Source organism: Lampetra planeri, chromosome 41, assembly GCF_965212315.1.
Source record: "Lampetra planeri chromosome 41, kcLamPlan1.2.h2, whole genome shotgun sequence".
Lineage (NCBI taxonomy): Eukaryota > Metazoa > Chordata > Hyperoartia > Petromyzontiformes > Petromyzontidae > Lampetra > Lampetra planeri.
The window spans coordinates 10,469,105-10,487,628 of record NC_136147.1 but is presented as its reverse complement, the minus strand read 5'-3'; the positions used below and the strand labels follow the sequence as shown (position 1 = coordinate 10,487,628).

Below are 18,524 nucleotides of genomic sequence, written 5' to 3'. Positions count from 1 at the left end.
AAATCCATATTGGCTGATTCAGGCCGTGATCACTCCGTGGTCATTAAAATATGTACCACTTCGTGGGGAAGTAAAGTTGTCCTTTGGATAGACTCTTCCCCGCCACAGGAACGTGAAATTTCGACCACTAGTTCAGCACTGTAAACCGCTTCAATGTTATTACAGACTTCTGCATTGTACTGTATCGCCTACCTACGCTGTAGCTTCCTTCACGGTAGTATCTGGTGGATATCTTGTTGGGAAATTCATCGAATATCTCCAGACAATCCTGTCTTGGTGTATAAACCAGAGGTTCATCACTTTACCCGTGATGGCCACATCGCTAATGACACCTGCGTTTGTTGTAAATGTGGCTCCGGGGCGAGGAGAGTTTGAGGCTGTGGCCCCGTACACGCGCACAAACCCAGCGTAACGCATGCAGACCGTGGTGTCTACCATTCACAGTGTCACATATATGTTGAACTGATTTCGCACTGTACTTAGCGAACTTAAATTGGAGAAGCGGATGCACTCGTATGTCAGTGTTATTTTAAACGATTGCCAAGCACAGGTCAAAAACGCCAAGCGGCCAGTAACAAACAACACTGTCAGAGTTGTCGGCGTCCAACCACAGGGTTGGCCTCGTGGGTCTGGGAGTGTAAATCTTGGGAGGCCCGTGAGCCTCATGTGCCAGCGGTAGCCTCTCGCACTCAACTCGGGCCATGGTGGTTCAGTACCCAGAGCCAGCAGCCCCGGATCCCCCTTGAAAATACAAAAACAAATCGACGTGTTTCTTGAAATGAGCAAGGTTAAAGGAGCTTTGAGGAGAAAAAGACGAGAGTGAACCAGAAAGGGGAGTGTTGTGACCTGCAGTATGGTTGTTAAACTCTGTGGATGAGATAAAAACAGACTGGCAGACTGAGTCCTTAACACAGGTGGTGGAATTGAATAATGAAGTTCATGGCAATTATGGTAGTAGTGGCAGAAGAGTGATGAGGTGACTGAACACCGGTGAGTGAATCGGTGGGTTCTGGATAATCAACTTGACAAGGGCATTACTGTAGTAATTCTGCGGAAACCACAGCCGATTTAAATGCAGCCTCGATTATTTATAGACCAGACAAACGTGAACATGGCTACTTCTGGGACAACTGCAATTTGCTTCCAGTGAAGGAGTGCAACCACTCCAAAGCCCTGTTGATGTTTACGGTAATCCGTGGGCTCACACCAGCACCATACCTCACGGGATGGCTGCCTCTGTCGAAATTGCGCCACTGTGAAAGCACCATCCGTTGCAATGTTGGTCATGTAGGTCCGTCCACGTGCAGTTTTAGTCACTTTTAAATGGCTCCTATATATGAGCAGAGTGTGTGTAGTATTTAGTAACGCGCAGTTGAATGGAAATGTGAAGCGTGAGCAAGCTGTGGGGCATGCTGGACGAATGCAATGTGTGCGTTATAAAGGTGATTCTTATCGGCATGCACTTGTGTCTGTGACCAAATCACCGGGCCAGCACCCAAGCTGAAACGATCAGGACCACGATGGCAATGACTCGGGAGTCTTTTATTCAGCAGTGGATCATGGCTTATGACGACATTGTGGTTTAGAGACGTTTTCACAAATGCAAGCAGCACAAAGACAGACTCCTGGGGCAAGTGCTGTTCGCGAGCACCAATGAAGGCTGGAACGGTACACGAGGGGGTGGGTGGCCAACACCACGCGACACCGCCTTTGTCTCCCCAGTGGCGATGTTCAGATAATCGTCACTGGTGTTGGCCGTGAGAGCGAATTGAACTCAGGTTCATAGCGCAGGGGGGCTAACCTCTACGCCACCAAGCAGCACACACACACAAACTTAACAGCCAAAGTCTTAAATTGAGTTCCCATAATGTGTCGGTGCCTTCAGTGTCCGTTGACATTTGGGTGCTGCAATTGTGGTCGCCTGTTAGTCCGATGTCGTGTGTGGGTTTGTGCAACGGGAAGTGTCAGCAGGTTATCATGCAAGCGTTTGCTGCTTTGCTGTAAAATGGTCAAATGTGTTCCTCGAATTGCATCGAATGGGGAAGTTCCGGGTTACAGTGCCTCTCTCACTCCGTGAGGGCCGGCTCTGCGGGCTGGCCACACGAGCTCGCCTCTGGTAGTAGACGCACGCATTGGCCCGTCCGTCCGCTGTGACAATGATGTATCCAATTCACATTTTAATCGGGCAGTAAACAAGCGAAGCTGATCAGGACACTGTGAGACCGGAGTGACCATCGGGTTGGGCACTGGGAATTTATTTTTTCACAGGGCAGCCAGCAACATTGGCATCTGCTTCAGTGGCAACGTCATTCCCTTTCCGGCAGAGTGGGAAACATCCCATATATTACTCCTGTAGTTACGAACATGGACCCAAGTGAACATTCAGGTAAGTTACCTCACTTTTATCATGTTATATTGTGATGTCGGCGAACGATTGGTCGATGCACCGTTAAAAAAAAAATCGATGTCGCATGCAGCAGTCGGGGTTTTGGAACAATTTGATAAATGTACTTTATCAATTTTACCATCTCTGACCACCTTTCCAGCATTCCATGGCCTACATGTTTCCATAATTATTTTAAGTGCTAAGTGAATCACTCTCCGTTGGTCAACGTGCATTCGTTTCACCACGCCGTGCTATTGAGCTACGTGTAAGTCGGCCTCGGCCAGGTAAGGTAAAAGTTAAAATGTAAAAAAAAAACAAGCCTACCTTTTACCTTACCACAATACAATCACTCTACCCTACCTTTTACCCTTTAGCAGGTAAGGTTAAAAGCAACGAGCCTACCTTTACCCTACCTTTAACCCTTACCTCATACAAATTACCCGATTACAGGGTAATTCATAATATAGGTTTTTGGGTCAGATCGCGTTATTTATAAATGTGTCGTAACCCTCCACCACCCGACACGGCCAAACAGTAAAAAATGTCACGTTTTTCAAAGGACAAAATAATTCACTTCTATAGCCCACCGGTGTGCTGAAGAGAGAATCAACGGCATTTTAAAAGTCGATTCTCTCTTCAGCACACCGGTGGGCTAAAGAAGTGAATTATTTTGTCCTTTGAAAAACGTGACACATTTTTTACTGTTTGGCCGTGTCGGGTGGTGGAGGGTTACGGCACATTTATAAATAACGCGATCTGACCCAAAAACCTATATTATGAATAATATTGGTCGCGAAAGCCTATGTGTTATACAGGGTAATTACTGGGGTACTACACATGAAAAAGGTTTATAACGGTAAATGCGAGGTAGAGCGCTTTATCCATATAGAATACTCTCGATTATTCCAATTTTACACGCTTTATTTTAATTCACTCTGTCTGTTGTTGTTGTCGTTGTTGTGTCCTCAAATCTTGTAACTCAATTTTAACCCACTTCCCAATGTGGTATCGACTGCAAACTTGGTATACTTATGTCATACTGATGACAACACTATGTTCTATCATAAAAAATATAAAACACATTTTAAAACATTACTTGTTTATATGTTATGTTTCGGCTTGGGTCTAATTGTCCCCGGTAAACTGAGGTTGGCTGTAATTGGCCACGGCCCCTTACGTTATGGCAAGCTTCGGGGCCACTTCCTGGAGTCGTGGAGTTCTGCCATTACTAGCACATTTCATTAAAGCGTGTTTTTAAAAAAGTTTTTTTTAAAAGATTATTTATTAAATGGAGGCCACGGACTGCGCCACGGAGCTTTTAGCGGTAAACAAGGCACCGTATTTACCGGGTAATACTTCGCGCGACCTTTACCCTACCGGGTAATTCTTCCGAACTACCTTTACCCTACCCTTTACCTTACCCCTTGGCATGTCGACACCTTTTACCTTTACCCTTTTACCCGGTAAAAAGGGTAAATTACCTTACCTTGCCGAGGCCTACGTGTAAGGGTGATGCAGATCTTTACAGCTGCTTCACATGTCGCCCATCGTCGAGTATTTTGATTTACTGATCAAGTGAATGAGAGTCCACGTTTTAAGATGCTGCTACTGTTGCCATGGTGGGGTTCTCATATCTCGGGTATCTTTGGGTATCCACTGGCGGAGCCGGTTGGGGGGGGGGGTGGCACGTGCCCCCCCCCCCCCCCCATTGATCCGATCAAATATCTAATTTCGATCATTGGGGGTTATTCGTAATAAATCGGCTTTTTGCGACCCCCGCTGACACTGTAGCATATTGTTGTGTGCCAGGGACTCTGAGATGATAGGACAAATAGTATGAGTCCATAATTGCGAATAAGTAACGGCAAAGCAGTTATAAGTGACGCAGAATTGTGCGCAGTTGCGTATACAGCACACGACTTCCCTGAAGGAAAATTTCAGCGATCACACAACGCGGTTCGAATTCGACCCTCGATCGATGGCTGCACCATCACCGCACACGCGTCGAATAAAAAGCAAGGGACAAGTCCTTTACTTACTAACAACTCTATCATTTCTCATTGCTGAAGGGGTTACCCCCCCTACCTGAAAATCCTGGCTCCACCATTGGGTATCTGTATCCATTAAAGTTACTTTGCTTCGATTTAAGTATTTATACTGTCGAATGCTGTGATAGTATATGAGAATTAGAATTTAAATTTAGACTGGAGGAATCCGATGAGCTATGAACCTCTTTTTTACAGATGTCCAGTAGCGGTGGGTCAACGAGTTATATCAACAAACAATACAAAACAACGATCTAAGAGCAAGATAGAGACAATATAAGCAAGTCGCAATAAATAAATATAAATTACTGGAGAGAAGTACAAATTGCACAAATTCATAAATTCCTGCCGATTTGTCCACACCAAATGCAAACTTGGGGAAAGGCAGCAAAACAGCAAAAACAATAGTCCCAGACCACACCAAGACCGACCACACACAGTGCCAGATTTTTGCCAGAAAGGCGCCACGTATATATACTGTAAAACATTTGACTTGACTTGATGCTAAATGTTTTCCAATTTCAGTCCCTTTCACATACCTGTCAACCCCTTATCAGTGCCTACCTTATTACAAAGCAATTCAGACCTTATTGGTCACCCCGTGCCCTTATAAATCTCAACGTTCGTCCTACAAAGTCCCATCACAAGGGAGAAACACAAATATACAAATAAATAATATGCCCGTATTGAAACGGCTGTACGCTGTATGGACTTGAAAACTCAATTTCCCTGTACAATAATACGGGTAAACCGTATGAGTTGACAGGTATGCTTTCTAATTGGCTGCTGTTATAATTTCGGGTTTTCAATCAATCATTATTACGACAATCATCTGATGCATTGTGATGTCTGAAAGTAGCACATATCTCAGTATTTCCCTGAACCCACCACGTCCCCCACCGGGGGTCACCACTCAGCGAGCTCTGTAGCCCAATATGGGCCCTAGCCCATGGCATAAAGAAAAATCCATAAACACTGTTCATTTACACACAACGCTATACCGTTATACCTTAATATACGAAGTAGATGCGTTCCTAGAGCCTCATTCGTATATTTAAACTTCGTATACTGAATAACTTTTAACATTAACACTAATTTGTCAACTGCTGAAAAGTATAAACCAAGAGGACATTGAAGATAATGCAACCCAAACAGAAAGAGCGATGGATGCCATTCATGACAACGGCACAGCAATATCTGTGCAAGGGAAAAAAACCCCTGAGATTCGCGGATGACATAGATCTGATGGAAGAAAGCTGCGTAGTACTGCAGGAAAGTGTTCATATGCTGACTAGTCAGGAAAGGATGCAGGATTGAGGATTAACGTGAAAAAGACGGATAATGGTTCAAACTTAATTTGAAGCTTTCGTGACTGCAGGAATTACTCCTTGGTTCTTTCGGTAAAGTAACGTAGAAAGAAAATACTAATAAATAAAATAAAATAACTAACATTAGTTATTGTATTTTGTTTTTTTTCTACGTGACTTTACCGAAAGAACCAAAGAGTAAAGATAATGGTGTTCGGAAGGAAGGACGTTGAGAATTAAGTTAATAATAGGAAGCAGCAAGAGTGTGCATATAAGGAATTTGTATATTTGGGAAGTCTACTGACATGGGACAATGGCTGCACGAAAGACATAATAGCGAGGATCTCAAAGGAAAGATAAGTAATGGCAGGTTTCAATAGCATCTAGAGAAGCAATAAAATCAGCTATTAGACCAATCTGAACATCGTGAGAGCATGCGTGTTCAGTACAGCTTTGTATGCCTGCGAGACTTGGCCATGAAAACGACTGACAGATATAAGATATTGGCACTCGATATTCCTACAGAAGGATACTGCATTTAAACTGGACCCAAAGAGTGACATGATAAAGGCAATGATGAGGAGGAAACTGGCACTATTTGAACACATCTATAGGATGGACAACAACATAAAAAATATAAGCATGTTGTTCAGAAGAATGGAAAGAACCGGAAAGAGAGGAAGACCTAACAGAGAATTACTTGACATAAGGGATTGGTACCAGAAAGATGTGGCACTACTTGAGCATATTTGCACAATATTCTTAGGTTTTTTCGGTAAAGTCACGTAGGTAAAACATCAAAATTAATAAAAATAAAATAAAAATCACGACGTTTCGGAGGCAACACAAGTCTCCGTCATCAGGTGGGACCGTCACAGCCGGATTAGCTGCATCAAGTGAGGCAATGATTCAAGATGTAATCCCTTAAAAGCAAGTTGAGGGGGGGAGGAGAATGTGGTAGCCAATGAATGGACAGAGACAGAGGAAAGTGGAAACAAATGACGAAATGTGCAATGGACATCTATGGGTTATATGCCCATGGACTGTGATGATGGTGATGATGATGATGCAACCAAACAAGTGGGTTAAGCCAAAGTGTATGAGGAAACTGAGTATTTTTGTCATATGTTGTATAAGGCAAAATGCATAATCGTGCAAACCACGATTTTGAATTCTGATAAAGTTGGGCTTTTTAAGTGTGGTCAGGGCTGGAGTTGGGAAACACTGCTGCCCACTGCGTTCTCTGCTGCCGCTTCTTCTGCACTTTCTCTCGTGACCGCTTCCCTGCCGCACAGGTTGCCAGGTGCTAATACTTCATGAGGAGGACGGGGCGGAGTGGAGTGAGTATCTGTGTTGCCTCCTCATCTCCTCGGGCTATCTGCAAGCGCACCAGATTGAGCCGTGCCCTCTGGGTGCCGTGCTCGCCACTTTGCTGGTTCACGGCAGAAACGACGACGCCGCCGCCACAAACCCGACGCCCGAGCGTCCCAAGCCGGGCGCCTCCGGGCCGGCCAGTGATTGCACCGGGTACGAGGAGCCGCGTCCGTCACGCTTCCCGGCCAGGCAGGTCCTGCTGCACCTCCGCGGCTGCCCGTGCAAGGTGATAGTGCTCACCCCGGGGCTGCTCGGAACGCTGCGGCAGGAGCCCGTGCCGGCCGAGGCATTGGTGCGTGCCGTGGCGCCGCCTCGCAGCGTGGTGTTGCTCAATTGCGACGCGGTGGAGGAGGAGGACGTCGCAACGTTGAGGGACGTTCTTCCCGACAGTCACGTGTGGGTCCACCTGAGCGCGTATTGCCAAGCAGAGCAATACCTCGCGGCCATTCAGTGGACGATACAAGCCAGTGTGCGAGGTGGGTGGGGAGTCGCGTAAATTGTACATATCGCTGCTCTAATTGGGGACGGACCACTTTAGCCCACTTCTCATGGCAAGTCCTGCCCACGAACAACAGCCTTTGAGAGTTTTCTGGAAATAACCCGTCACGATGATGTCACATGGAGATTTGTGCTGACAGGGCCTTTTCCATTCAAATATTACTGCTGCCAAAGTATCTCCCTGCTCCAGTGAGCATGAAGGGCAAGCAACACTCGTCGCCATTGGTGGTTCTAAATCAGTAACTTACAGTGAGGGAAAAAAGTAATTTGATCCCCTGCTGATTTTGTACGTTTGCCCACGGACAAAGAAATGATCAGTCTCTAATTTTAATGGTAGGTTTTCTTTGAACAGTGAGAGACAGAATAACAACAACAAAATCCAGAAAAACGCATGTCAAAAATGTTATAAATTGATTTGGATTTTAATGAGGGAAATAAGTATTTGTCCCCCTCTCAATCAGAAAGATTACTGGCTCCCAGGTGTCTTTTGTACAGGTAACGAGCGGAGATTAGGAGCACACTCTTAAAGGGAGTGCTCCTAATCTCAGCTTGTTACCTGTATAAAAGACACCTGTTCACAGAAGCAATCAATCAATCAGATTCCAAACTCTCCACCATGGCCAAGACCAAAGAGCTCTCCAAGAATGTCAGGGACAAGATTGTAGACCTACACAAGGCTGGAATGGGCTACAAGACCATCGCCAAGCAGCTTGGTGAGAAGGTAACAACAGTTGGTGCGATTATTCGCAAATGGAAGAAACACAAAAGAACTGTCAATCTCCCTCGGCCTGGGGCTCCATGCAAGATCTCACCTCGTGGATTTGCAATGATCATCAGAACGGTGAGGAATCAGCCCAGAACTACACGGGAGGATCTTGTCAATAATCTCAAGGCAGCTGGGACCATAGTCACCAAGAAAACAGTTGGTAACACACTACGCCGTGAAGGACTGAAATCCTGCAGCGCCCGCAAGGTCCCCCTGCTCAAGAAAGCACATATACATGCCCGTCTGAAGTTTGCCAATGCACATCTGAATGATTTAGAGGACAACTGGGTGAAAGTGTTGTGGTCGATGAGACCAAAATGGAGCTCTTTGGCATCAACTCAACTCGCCGTGTTTGGAGGAGGAGGAATGCTGCCTATGACCCCAAGAACACCATCTCCACTGTCAATCATGGAGGTGGAAACATTATGCTTTGGGGGTGTTTTTCTGCTAAGGGGACAGGACAACTTCACCGCATCAAAGGGACGATGGACGGGGCCATGTATCGTCAAATCTTGGGTGAGAACCTCCTTCCCTCAGCCAGGGCATTGAAAATGGGTCGTAGATGGGTATTCCAGCATGACAATGACCCAAAACACACGGCCAAGGCAACAAAGGAGTGGCTCAGAAAGAAGCACATTAAGGTCCTGGAGTGGCCTAGCCAGTCTCCAGACCTTAATCCCATAGAAAATCTGTGGAGGGAGCTGAAGGTTCGAGTTGCCAAACGTCAGCCTCGAAACCTTAATGACTTGGAGAAGATCTGCAAAGAGGAGTGGGACAAAATCTCTCCTGAGATGTGTGCAAACCTGGTGGCCAACTACAAGAAACGTCTGACCTCTGTGATTGCCAACAAGGGTTTTGCCACCAAGTACTAAGTCATGTTTTGCAGAGGGGTCAAATACTTATTTCCCTCATTAAAATGCAAATCAATTCATAATATTTTTGGCATGCGTTTTTCTGGATTATTTTGTTGTTATTCTGTCTCTCACTGTTCAAATAAACCTAGCATTAAAATTATAGACTGAACATTTCTTTGTCAGTGGGCAAACGTACAAAATCAGCAGGGGATCAAATACTTTTTTCCCTCACTGTAAGTTCCATGTTGTGAATTCACGTGTAAAGTTTTAATTTACATGCAAAGAAGGGATGATGGCCCGAGTTGCACCCTCACCACACTTGGAAGGGCAGCCGAACTAAACTAAACTTTTTATTTGACCAGGCAAGGGCCAATGAACTATATGGCTCTTTTTCAGAAGCGACTTGGCCACAAATGATTGCTCAATGAAGTGGCTTATCGCGTGGAAATCTATAGCAGCCAAATACTATAAATGCACGTTTCTAAATGTGAAGGGAAAAACCGGGAAACCCGGAGAAAAATTAACACGACCACGAGGAGAACATGCAAACTCCAAATATACAGGGGTCGGTTGGGATCGAACCCATGACCTCCTATATAGCAGGCGAGGTAGTTAAGATTGCCACCGTGGTGCCCTCTCCACCGTGCCGGTTGCATCGCAAGACCATGAAGGATGGTGACGGTTTAGGAAGTCCTTTATCCAGAAGTGGATATATCATGGCTCATGATAATGAATTACAAAACCAAATTTAACATGCTATATATTGTGCAGGAAATAGGTGACCGGGCTGAAACCATCAACTGGCTACACTTTAGGACCCGGTTTCACCACGAGTGGCCATTCAAAGAGACGTGGATGAAACTGTTCGATCCGTTAACGTTAATTTAATGCAGCTCCACGAGTTGTCTTCAGAAATCTTCTCATTCTCAACGTTGGTTAAAGTGTTACCTCCGATTATTTTACAATGCGCTCCGGTGCTGCATATCGACATTACTGCGTTATCACTGTGTCCAGATTTTAAGCCTTGTTTTATTTCACAATTTCAGAACCTGAGCGGTTCGCCGACTCTTCAGTTCCCTTTTATGGGCAAACATGTGAAGAGGAAGGAGAAGAGGAAGTCCCGCCCGGGATTCTTGTGGCCGAGTTTAACCAAGAACTTCACGCTGAACCATACGACGATGACGAGAACGACGAAGAAGACATTTACCTCGATTTCTACTCCCACCCTCCACAAGGCGATGTCAGCTCGAATGTCGATGGATCTCATTCCAACTGTTCTGACCAGAGGCCTGACACCGATGACTACATTCGCTCAGATTCTAATCTGGGCGCTGATTATAGCAATTACTCTCATCTTGAGCGAGGCAGTAAAGATGATGACCTTGGATCTTATCTGGGTACTCATGATAGCAATTACCCTGATCTTGAGCAAGGCAGTAAAGATGATAACCTTGGATCTCATCTGTGCACTGATGACAGCAGTTACCCTGATCTTGAGCAAGGCAGTAAAGATGATGACATTGGATCTCATCTGGGCACTGATGATAGCAGTTACACTGATCTTGAGCAAGGCAGTAGAGATTATAAACTTGGATCTCATCTGGGCACTGAGGATAGCAGTTACCATGATCTTGAGCAAGGCAGTAAAGATGATAACCTTGTCTCTCATCTGGGCCCTAATTATAGCAGTTACCCTGATCTTGAGCAAGGCAGTAAAGATGATAACCTTGTCTCTCAACTGGGCACTGATGATAGCAGATACCCTCCTCATCTTGAACAAGACTGTAAAGATGATGACCTCAGTTCAGAGGCAGACAGTATTACAGACATTGGCAATGACCATACATACGATATAGGCCCTTTCAATGAGCCCAACCCTGACAAAAACAACGATGATCGCAGCCTTAGGCCTAATGATTATCGTTACCTCGATCGTAATGTCAATGAAAACCTTGATACACATCCTGACAACCTATATTCTGATCTTACATTGAACCCTACCTCAGACCGTGATGGTAAAACGCGGCAAGATATGCATTCAGTGAAGCAATTCCACGTAAACACCCTACAATCAGAAGACGAAAATAGTTCTGCTGCTGATGATGAGAAAGAAGAAGAAATGTTGGATACGTCCACTGGAGAGTCTAAGGAACTGATGGATGCGCAGGAGGGAACAACTGAAGCTCAGAACGTGATCAAAATTGCAGAGTCTGTGATTGTGGAGCCACGTAAAATCATCTGTGGAGTAAGTGCAGCATTACACGTATCTGTGCAGAGACAAGCTCTTAAATACAAGTTAAGTTAACTTGTTAAGTTAACTTGTATTTAAGAGCTTGTCACTTGGAATTTTGCCTCACTTTATACAGTAAATTTAGCAGTGACGGTCCCACCTGATGACGGAGACTTGTGTTGCCTCCGAAACGTCGTGATTTATTATTTTATTTCTATTATTATTTCTATTATTTATTATTGTTTATTTTTACCTACGTGACTTTACCGAAAAAACCTAAGAGTATGAGCTCCCAAATCCTTAAAAGATCTGGACGCAGTCCTATATGTCAGCTTCTCCGGCAGGCAAGGCCGCTTTGGCTACGTCATGTAGCCCGCATGCCCAGCCACCGCATGCCCAAACAGCTTTTGTTGGGCAGGAACGTGTTAGAGAAGAGATGGAACTGAGTGGACTTGTCAATTACTAGTACCAGCGGTATCAAGATCGGCCTTTGTGGAGGGAGCTGGTGAAGGACGCTACTTGGCAGTCGGAGGCAGTTCGCCCTCCAGCAACAACGGAGGGCAGAGGAGCGATGCTCAGAACAATGAGCGGAGCGCCGGGTGGCTAAAAGACTGAATGTTGACACAGTAGGGGGCACAGGTGGTGCATCTGCCAGTAATCTCAATCAGTCACCGTATGGGACCTGGGTCTGTCTCGTGACCTCCTGCCAGCGGGTGTTCGACACTTCACGTGGCCTCAAAGTGCACATAGCTTGGCACAAGCGCCGTGGTGACGTCACCACCACTTAGTGGCGAATGGCGGTCGTTGTGTATTGTGTTTGAATATTGTGTGTGCGTGGATATTGTGTGTATTTGTAGAAATTGTCTGGATTTTGTGTGTGTCTGAATATTACGTGTTTGTGTGGATATTTAGTGTTTCTATGGATTTAGCGTGTGGATTTGGTGTGTACGTGTGAATGTTTTGTTCGGATATTGTGTGTGGATGTTGTGTGAATAGTGTGTGGTGTGCAGTGTGTGTGGATTTTGTATGAAGTGTGTGTGTTGTTTGTGTAACTAGTGTGTGTATTTTGTGTGTGAATAGTGTGTTATAGTGCGTGTGAATAGTGTGTGAATAGTGTTTGTATGTATAAAGTGTGTTTGTGTGTGGATATTGTGGCCAACAGACGCGACCTGCTGTGCTCGTGCTGCTGTCCTCGAGGCTGCCGGACTCCGCAGTGATCGTGACCGTGAGGTCCTCGCGCGACAGGCAGGGGACCCAGGTTCAGCCCGAGAGGCTCAACGTCTTCACGCTGAGATTCGAGGCACCCGGTGAGAACGGGCTGCCGTCACCCAGACAAACTGCTGCCCAGAGGTGTTGTGGAGGAACCCAGCAGAATGCCACACATTGGGGGGCCTCCTTATTAGCAAGTCCCTCGTGAGGCCCGCTTGCGTGAAGCCCAGCAGATATTGCCTATTTTTGTCCCCTTGTGGATGGCCCTGTTCAACAGCTTCCTTTTCTCGTCGCTGCAACGTTACTTTGCTCCGTGGTGGTGGTTGCCCTAGCAACACACGCGCGCGATCGGTGGGGTGAGGGGGGAATTCTCATTCGCGTTAAAAATGCAACAACAGCAAATACACAACGCTGAGGTAAATTCTGCACAGTGTGATGTCCTATTCTCTCCAATGTGGGCACTTAATGCTACAGGGTCGGTAGATACTACTATTATAGTCCTTAGATATTATTATTGTAGAGTGGGTGGGGTGATGGTGGGGGGGGGGGGGGGAATAGCAGCCCAGCCCCAGCCTGCAAAGGTGCCACCTCGGACGGCTGGGCAATTTAGGCGAGGCTGGGGGCTCTGCATGGGACTAGGCCTTACCACTACACTATGTGAAGTTAGTACTATTATAGAGTTAGCGTCTCGGCCTTGCTGTGTGCTGCATTGCACCACTATCCGAGTAGTTAACATCGCATTCAATACACCTTTAGAGCCAGGGTGAACATCCGACTCCAAATGTATGTAATGAATAGAGCGAGGTAAAACTGATGGAAAAACAGCACAAAATACACCATCTGTTAATACTTGGAATATCAATACAATAAACAATGCAGCATCATAACATTGTCTTAGATAACATGAAACTCAACAATAGGTCCTGGATGGCCCAGGCACCTACATTAGCACTGAATAGCTACACAAGAGAATAAGCTACTGTGTTAAATAAGGCCACATCGTGTAATCACCATACTGCAGCCTAAATGTACAGCGCTGCACATAACACTGAACTATGGATGAGATACTTCTTCATCCTTGCTCTCAAGATCACATTAAAGTTACATGGGTACAAGTCTGACTCAATTACAAGTAACATTCACAATAATACAAGTGGCAGGCTTCGTTGTTAACTAGGCCTCATATTTATCATAACAATTTAACATAATTATAAAGGCTTTTACAGCATTATAACGGCAATCCTAACATTATAACAGCATGTCCAGTATTACAAGAACATTAACGGATTTACAGACAATGCTTTTTTAAGTCCCACAATGAACAGATGCACCTGTCTTGACTGAGACACTATTTGTGCCTCCATTTTGCACTCTGTGTAATGGCTGACACCCTACCTCATGGCTTAGAGAATCTTAAATCGTCACTTCCTGGTCACGTGACCAAACTCAACACCATATCAGGAAATTCCTGTGTACGCACACCTGTCTGGTATCTACGAGATACCACCATTTATTTTCACCATTTATCTCATAAACAAATGTACAACAAACTTCAACGGGTCAACTTATTTATCCATATCTTTGCGAGAGAGAAGTAGTACTATCTCAGCAAAAGGCCTGACGAAAGTTCTTGCGACACCTTGCTTCGCTATCATAACCTCAACCTTTTGAACTTTTCCAACGGCATTGGGAATCGTCTTGAAGATGCGGCCCATTGGCCACTCTTTCCGTTTGACTTGGTTGTCCTTTAGTAGGACGAGGTCACCTTCTTGGATGTCTGGTCTGCTCGACTGCCACTTGCTGTGCACGTGAAGTGTCGTAAGGTACTCGTTTTTGCAACAACGCCAGAATGTGTTGGCGAAGCTCTGCACTTGTCTCCATTGACGTCTGTAGAGATCTGCAGTGCTAACCTCCTCGATGGGTGCTGTGAGCACATCTGTCTTCTGGGTAAGAAGTGTAGCAGGAGTCAAGATGAATGGTGACTCTGGGTTGGTTGAGACGGGGATCAGGGGTCTTGAGTTAATTATAGCTGAGACCTCGGCCATGGGAGTGGTCAAGACCTCGTGAGAGAGCCGTGTGGACCCGACATCACACAGCATGGAGTCAAAAATCCGTCGAGCAATCCCGATCATGCGTTCCCAGGCTCCACTCATATGCGAAGAGTGAGGAGGATTGAAGATCCATGTGCAGCCTTAGTCACTAAGGTATTTCCCTACAGAATCATCTTCAACATTTTCCGTATTGATCTTAAGCTCTTTACATGCTCCAGTGAAATTGGTTCCACAATCAGAATGGAGTTGCTTGGCCGGCCCTCTGATGCGAAGAATCTCCAGAGTGCATTTATAAAGCTCGAAGAGTCCATGGACTCGCTAACTTCGATGTGCACTGCTCATATACTCATACAGGTGAGCAGCACTGCCCAACATTTGCTGTTCACGAGCCCTCCTCTGGTGCGGCGGGAGATGACGGTCCACTGTCCGAACATGTCGATCCCTACAGAGGTGAAGGAAGGTTTCATACTGAGTCGATCAGCTGGGAGGTCTGCCATTTTTTGTTATTCCTGTTTTCTACATAGCTTGCGACACCTCATACATTTGTGAATTGTGCTGGTGATGCACCTCTTTGCTCCAACGATCTACAACTCTGCAAATCGGATTGCTCCTTCTGTGAAGTGCCGACCTTGGTGCTTGACCTTCTCGTGGTAGTAGCGCACAAGTAAAATTGCGATGTGGCTCTGGCTTGGGATTATGAGGCGATTTCATTAATTCTCATCTAATTTTGCATTCCCTGGCTGACCACCAATCCTGAGCAAGCCGTCTTTGTCCATCCTGGGGTTTAATTTCCTGAGGGAGCCGACCCGAGGAAGGTCTTCTTCCTTGTTGATGGACTTGATCTCACTTGCATAAGCTGCATGTTGCACACAACGGAAGATTAATTTCCTTCGATTTAAAGCTTTCGTGACTGCAGGGATTCATCTTCTTGGTTCTTTCGGTAAAGTCACGTAGAATGGAAATAATAAAATAATAAAAATAAAACATAATAAAATAATTCTCACGACGTTTCGGCCACAACGCAAGTAGCCGTCCTCAGGTGGAAACAGGTCTGTCTCCTCGACAGAGGAGACAGACCTGTTTCCACCTGAGACTCTGTCTCCTCGACTTTGGTGAAAATATATTTCTTAATAACCTTACATATATACACAGCTACTAAGGTATTGTCAAAGCCCGGTGGGCTTTGACAATACCTTTCACCACTCACCACTCACAACTCACCCTCACCACTCATCCTCACCGCTCCCACTCACTACTCACCCTCACCATTCACCATCACAACTCACCACTCACCAATCTCCCTCACCAATCTCCCTCACCCTCACCACTCACCCTCACCACTCACCCTCACCACTCACCAATCACCAATCACCACTAACCCTCACCACTCACTCTCACCATTCACCATGACCATTCAGCCTCACCACTCACCACTCACTCTCACCATTCACCCTGACCATTCAGCCTCACCACTCACCACTCACCCTCACCACTCACCCTCTCCCTCACCACTCACGCTTACCACTCACCCTCACCACCACCACTCACCCTCACCACTCACGCTCACCACTCACTCTCTCCCTCTCCACTCACCCTCACCACTCACCCTCACTACTCACTAATCACCCTCACCACTCACCACTCATCCTCACTACTTACTAATCACCTTCACCACTCACCTTCACCATTGACCCTCACCACTCACCCTCACCACTCATCCCCACCACTCACCCCTAACCACTCACCCTCACTACTCACCATCACCACTTACCCTCACCACTCACCATTCACCACTCACCATTCACCACTCATCCTCACCACTCACCATCACCATAAACCCTAACCACTCACCCTCACCACTAATCCTCACAACTCACCCTCACCACTTACCCTCACCCTCACCACTCACCCTTACTACTCACCACTCAACGTCACCACTCTTCGTCACCACTCACCCTCACCACTCAACCCTCACCATCACCACTCACCCTCACCACTCACCATCACCACTCACCGTCACTACTCACCATCACCACTCACCCTAACCCCTCTCCCTCACCATTCACCATCACAACTCACCACTCACCAATCTCCCTCACCAATCTCCCTCACCCTCACCACTAACCCTCACCACTCACCCTCACCACTCACCAATCACCAATCACCACTAACCCTCACCACTCACTCTGACCATTCACCATGACCATTCAGCCTCACCACTCACCACTCACTCTCACCATTCACTCTGACCATTCAGCCTCACCACTCACCACTCAACCTCACCACTCACCCTCTCCCTCACCACTCACGCTTACCACTCACCCTCACCACCACCACTCACCCTCACCACTCACGCTCACCACTCACTCTCTCCCTCTCCACTCACCCTCACCACTCACCCTCACTACTCACTAATCACCCTCACCACTCACCACTCATCCTCACTACTTACTAATCACCTTCACCACTCACCTTCACCACTGACCCTCACCACTCACCCTCACCACTCATCCCCACCACTCACCCCTAACCACTCACCCTCACTACTCACCATCACCACTTACCCTCACCACTCACTATTCACCACTCACCATTCACCACTCATCCTCACCACTCACCATCACCATAAACCCTAACCACTCACCCTCACCACTAACCCTCACCACTCACCCTCACCACTTACCCTCACCCTCACCACTCACCCTTACTACTCACCACTCAACGTCACCACTCTTCGTCACCACTCACCCTCACCACTCAACCCTCACCATCACCACTCACCCTCACCACTCACCATCACCACTCACCGTCACTACTCACCATCACCACTCACCCTCACCACTCACCCTCACCACTCACGCTCACCACTCACCCTCACCACTCACCCTCACCACTCACCCTCACCACTACCAATCACCCCTCACCACTAACCCTCACCACTCACCCTCACCACTCACCCTCACCACTAACCCTGACCCCTCACCACTGACCACTCACCCTCCCCACTCACCCTTCCTACTCACCACTCAACCTCACCACTAACCCTCACCCCTGACCACTCACCCTCCCCACTCACCACTCACCCTTCCTACTCACCACTCAACCTCACCACTGACCACTCACCACTCACCCTTACCCTCACCACTCACTCTCACCACTCACCCTTACTATTCATCACACACCCTCACCACTCACCCTCAACATCAACACTCACCCTCACCACTTAACCTCACCACTCAACCTCACCACTCACCCTCACCACTCACCCTCACCATTCACCCTCAACACTCACCCTAACCCCTCTCCCTCACCACTCTCCCTGACCACTCACCACTCACCCTCACCACTCACCCCTCACCATCACCACTCACCCTCACCACTAACCCTGACCCCTCACCACTGACCACTCACCACTCACCCTCACCACTAACCCTCACCATCACCACTCACCCTTACTACTCACCACTCAACCTCACCACTCTTCGTCATCACTCACCCTCACCACTCACCCCTCACCCTCACCACTCACCCCTCACCATCACCACTCACCCTCACCACTCTCCCTCACCACTCACTCTCACCATTCACCCTCACCACTCACCCTCACCACTCACCCTCACCACTTAACCTCACCACTCAACCTCACCCTCACTACTCACCATTCATCCTGACCAATCACCACTGACCAATCACCACTCACCACTCTCCACTAACCCTCACCACTCAACCTCACCACTCACCCTCAAAACTAACCAATCTCTCACCACTCACCCTCACCACTCAGCACTCACCCTCACCACTCAC

The 18,524-nt window shown here is 46.9% G+C and overlaps 1 protein-coding gene across 4 annotated transcripts in view; it reads left to right on the top strand.

Annotated features, from left to right (window-relative positions):
- Positions 1–69: 69 nt before the first annotated feature.
- The window catches only part of LOC144732208 (uncharacterized), a 67,994-nt gene continuing 49,539 nt past the window's right edge, over positions 70–18,524 (top strand). For 3 of the 4 annotated variants that reach the window (XM_078613599.1, XM_078613598.1, XM_078613597.1), the window contains exons 1-4: positions 70–2,386; positions 7,034–7,588; positions 10,277–11,475; positions 12,623–12,767. In XM_078613599.1, the coding sequence (XP_078469725.1) occupies positions 2,365–2,386; positions 7,034–7,588; positions 10,277–11,475; positions 12,623–12,767 (1,921 nt within the window). In that variant the 5' untranslated portion in view covers positions 70–2,364. Of the gene's footprint in view, positions 2,387–7,033; positions 7,589–8,646; positions 8,893–10,276; positions 11,476–12,622; positions 12,768–18,524 lie in introns of those variants that run through there. The other variant, XM_078613600.1, reaches the window with a different exon arrangement.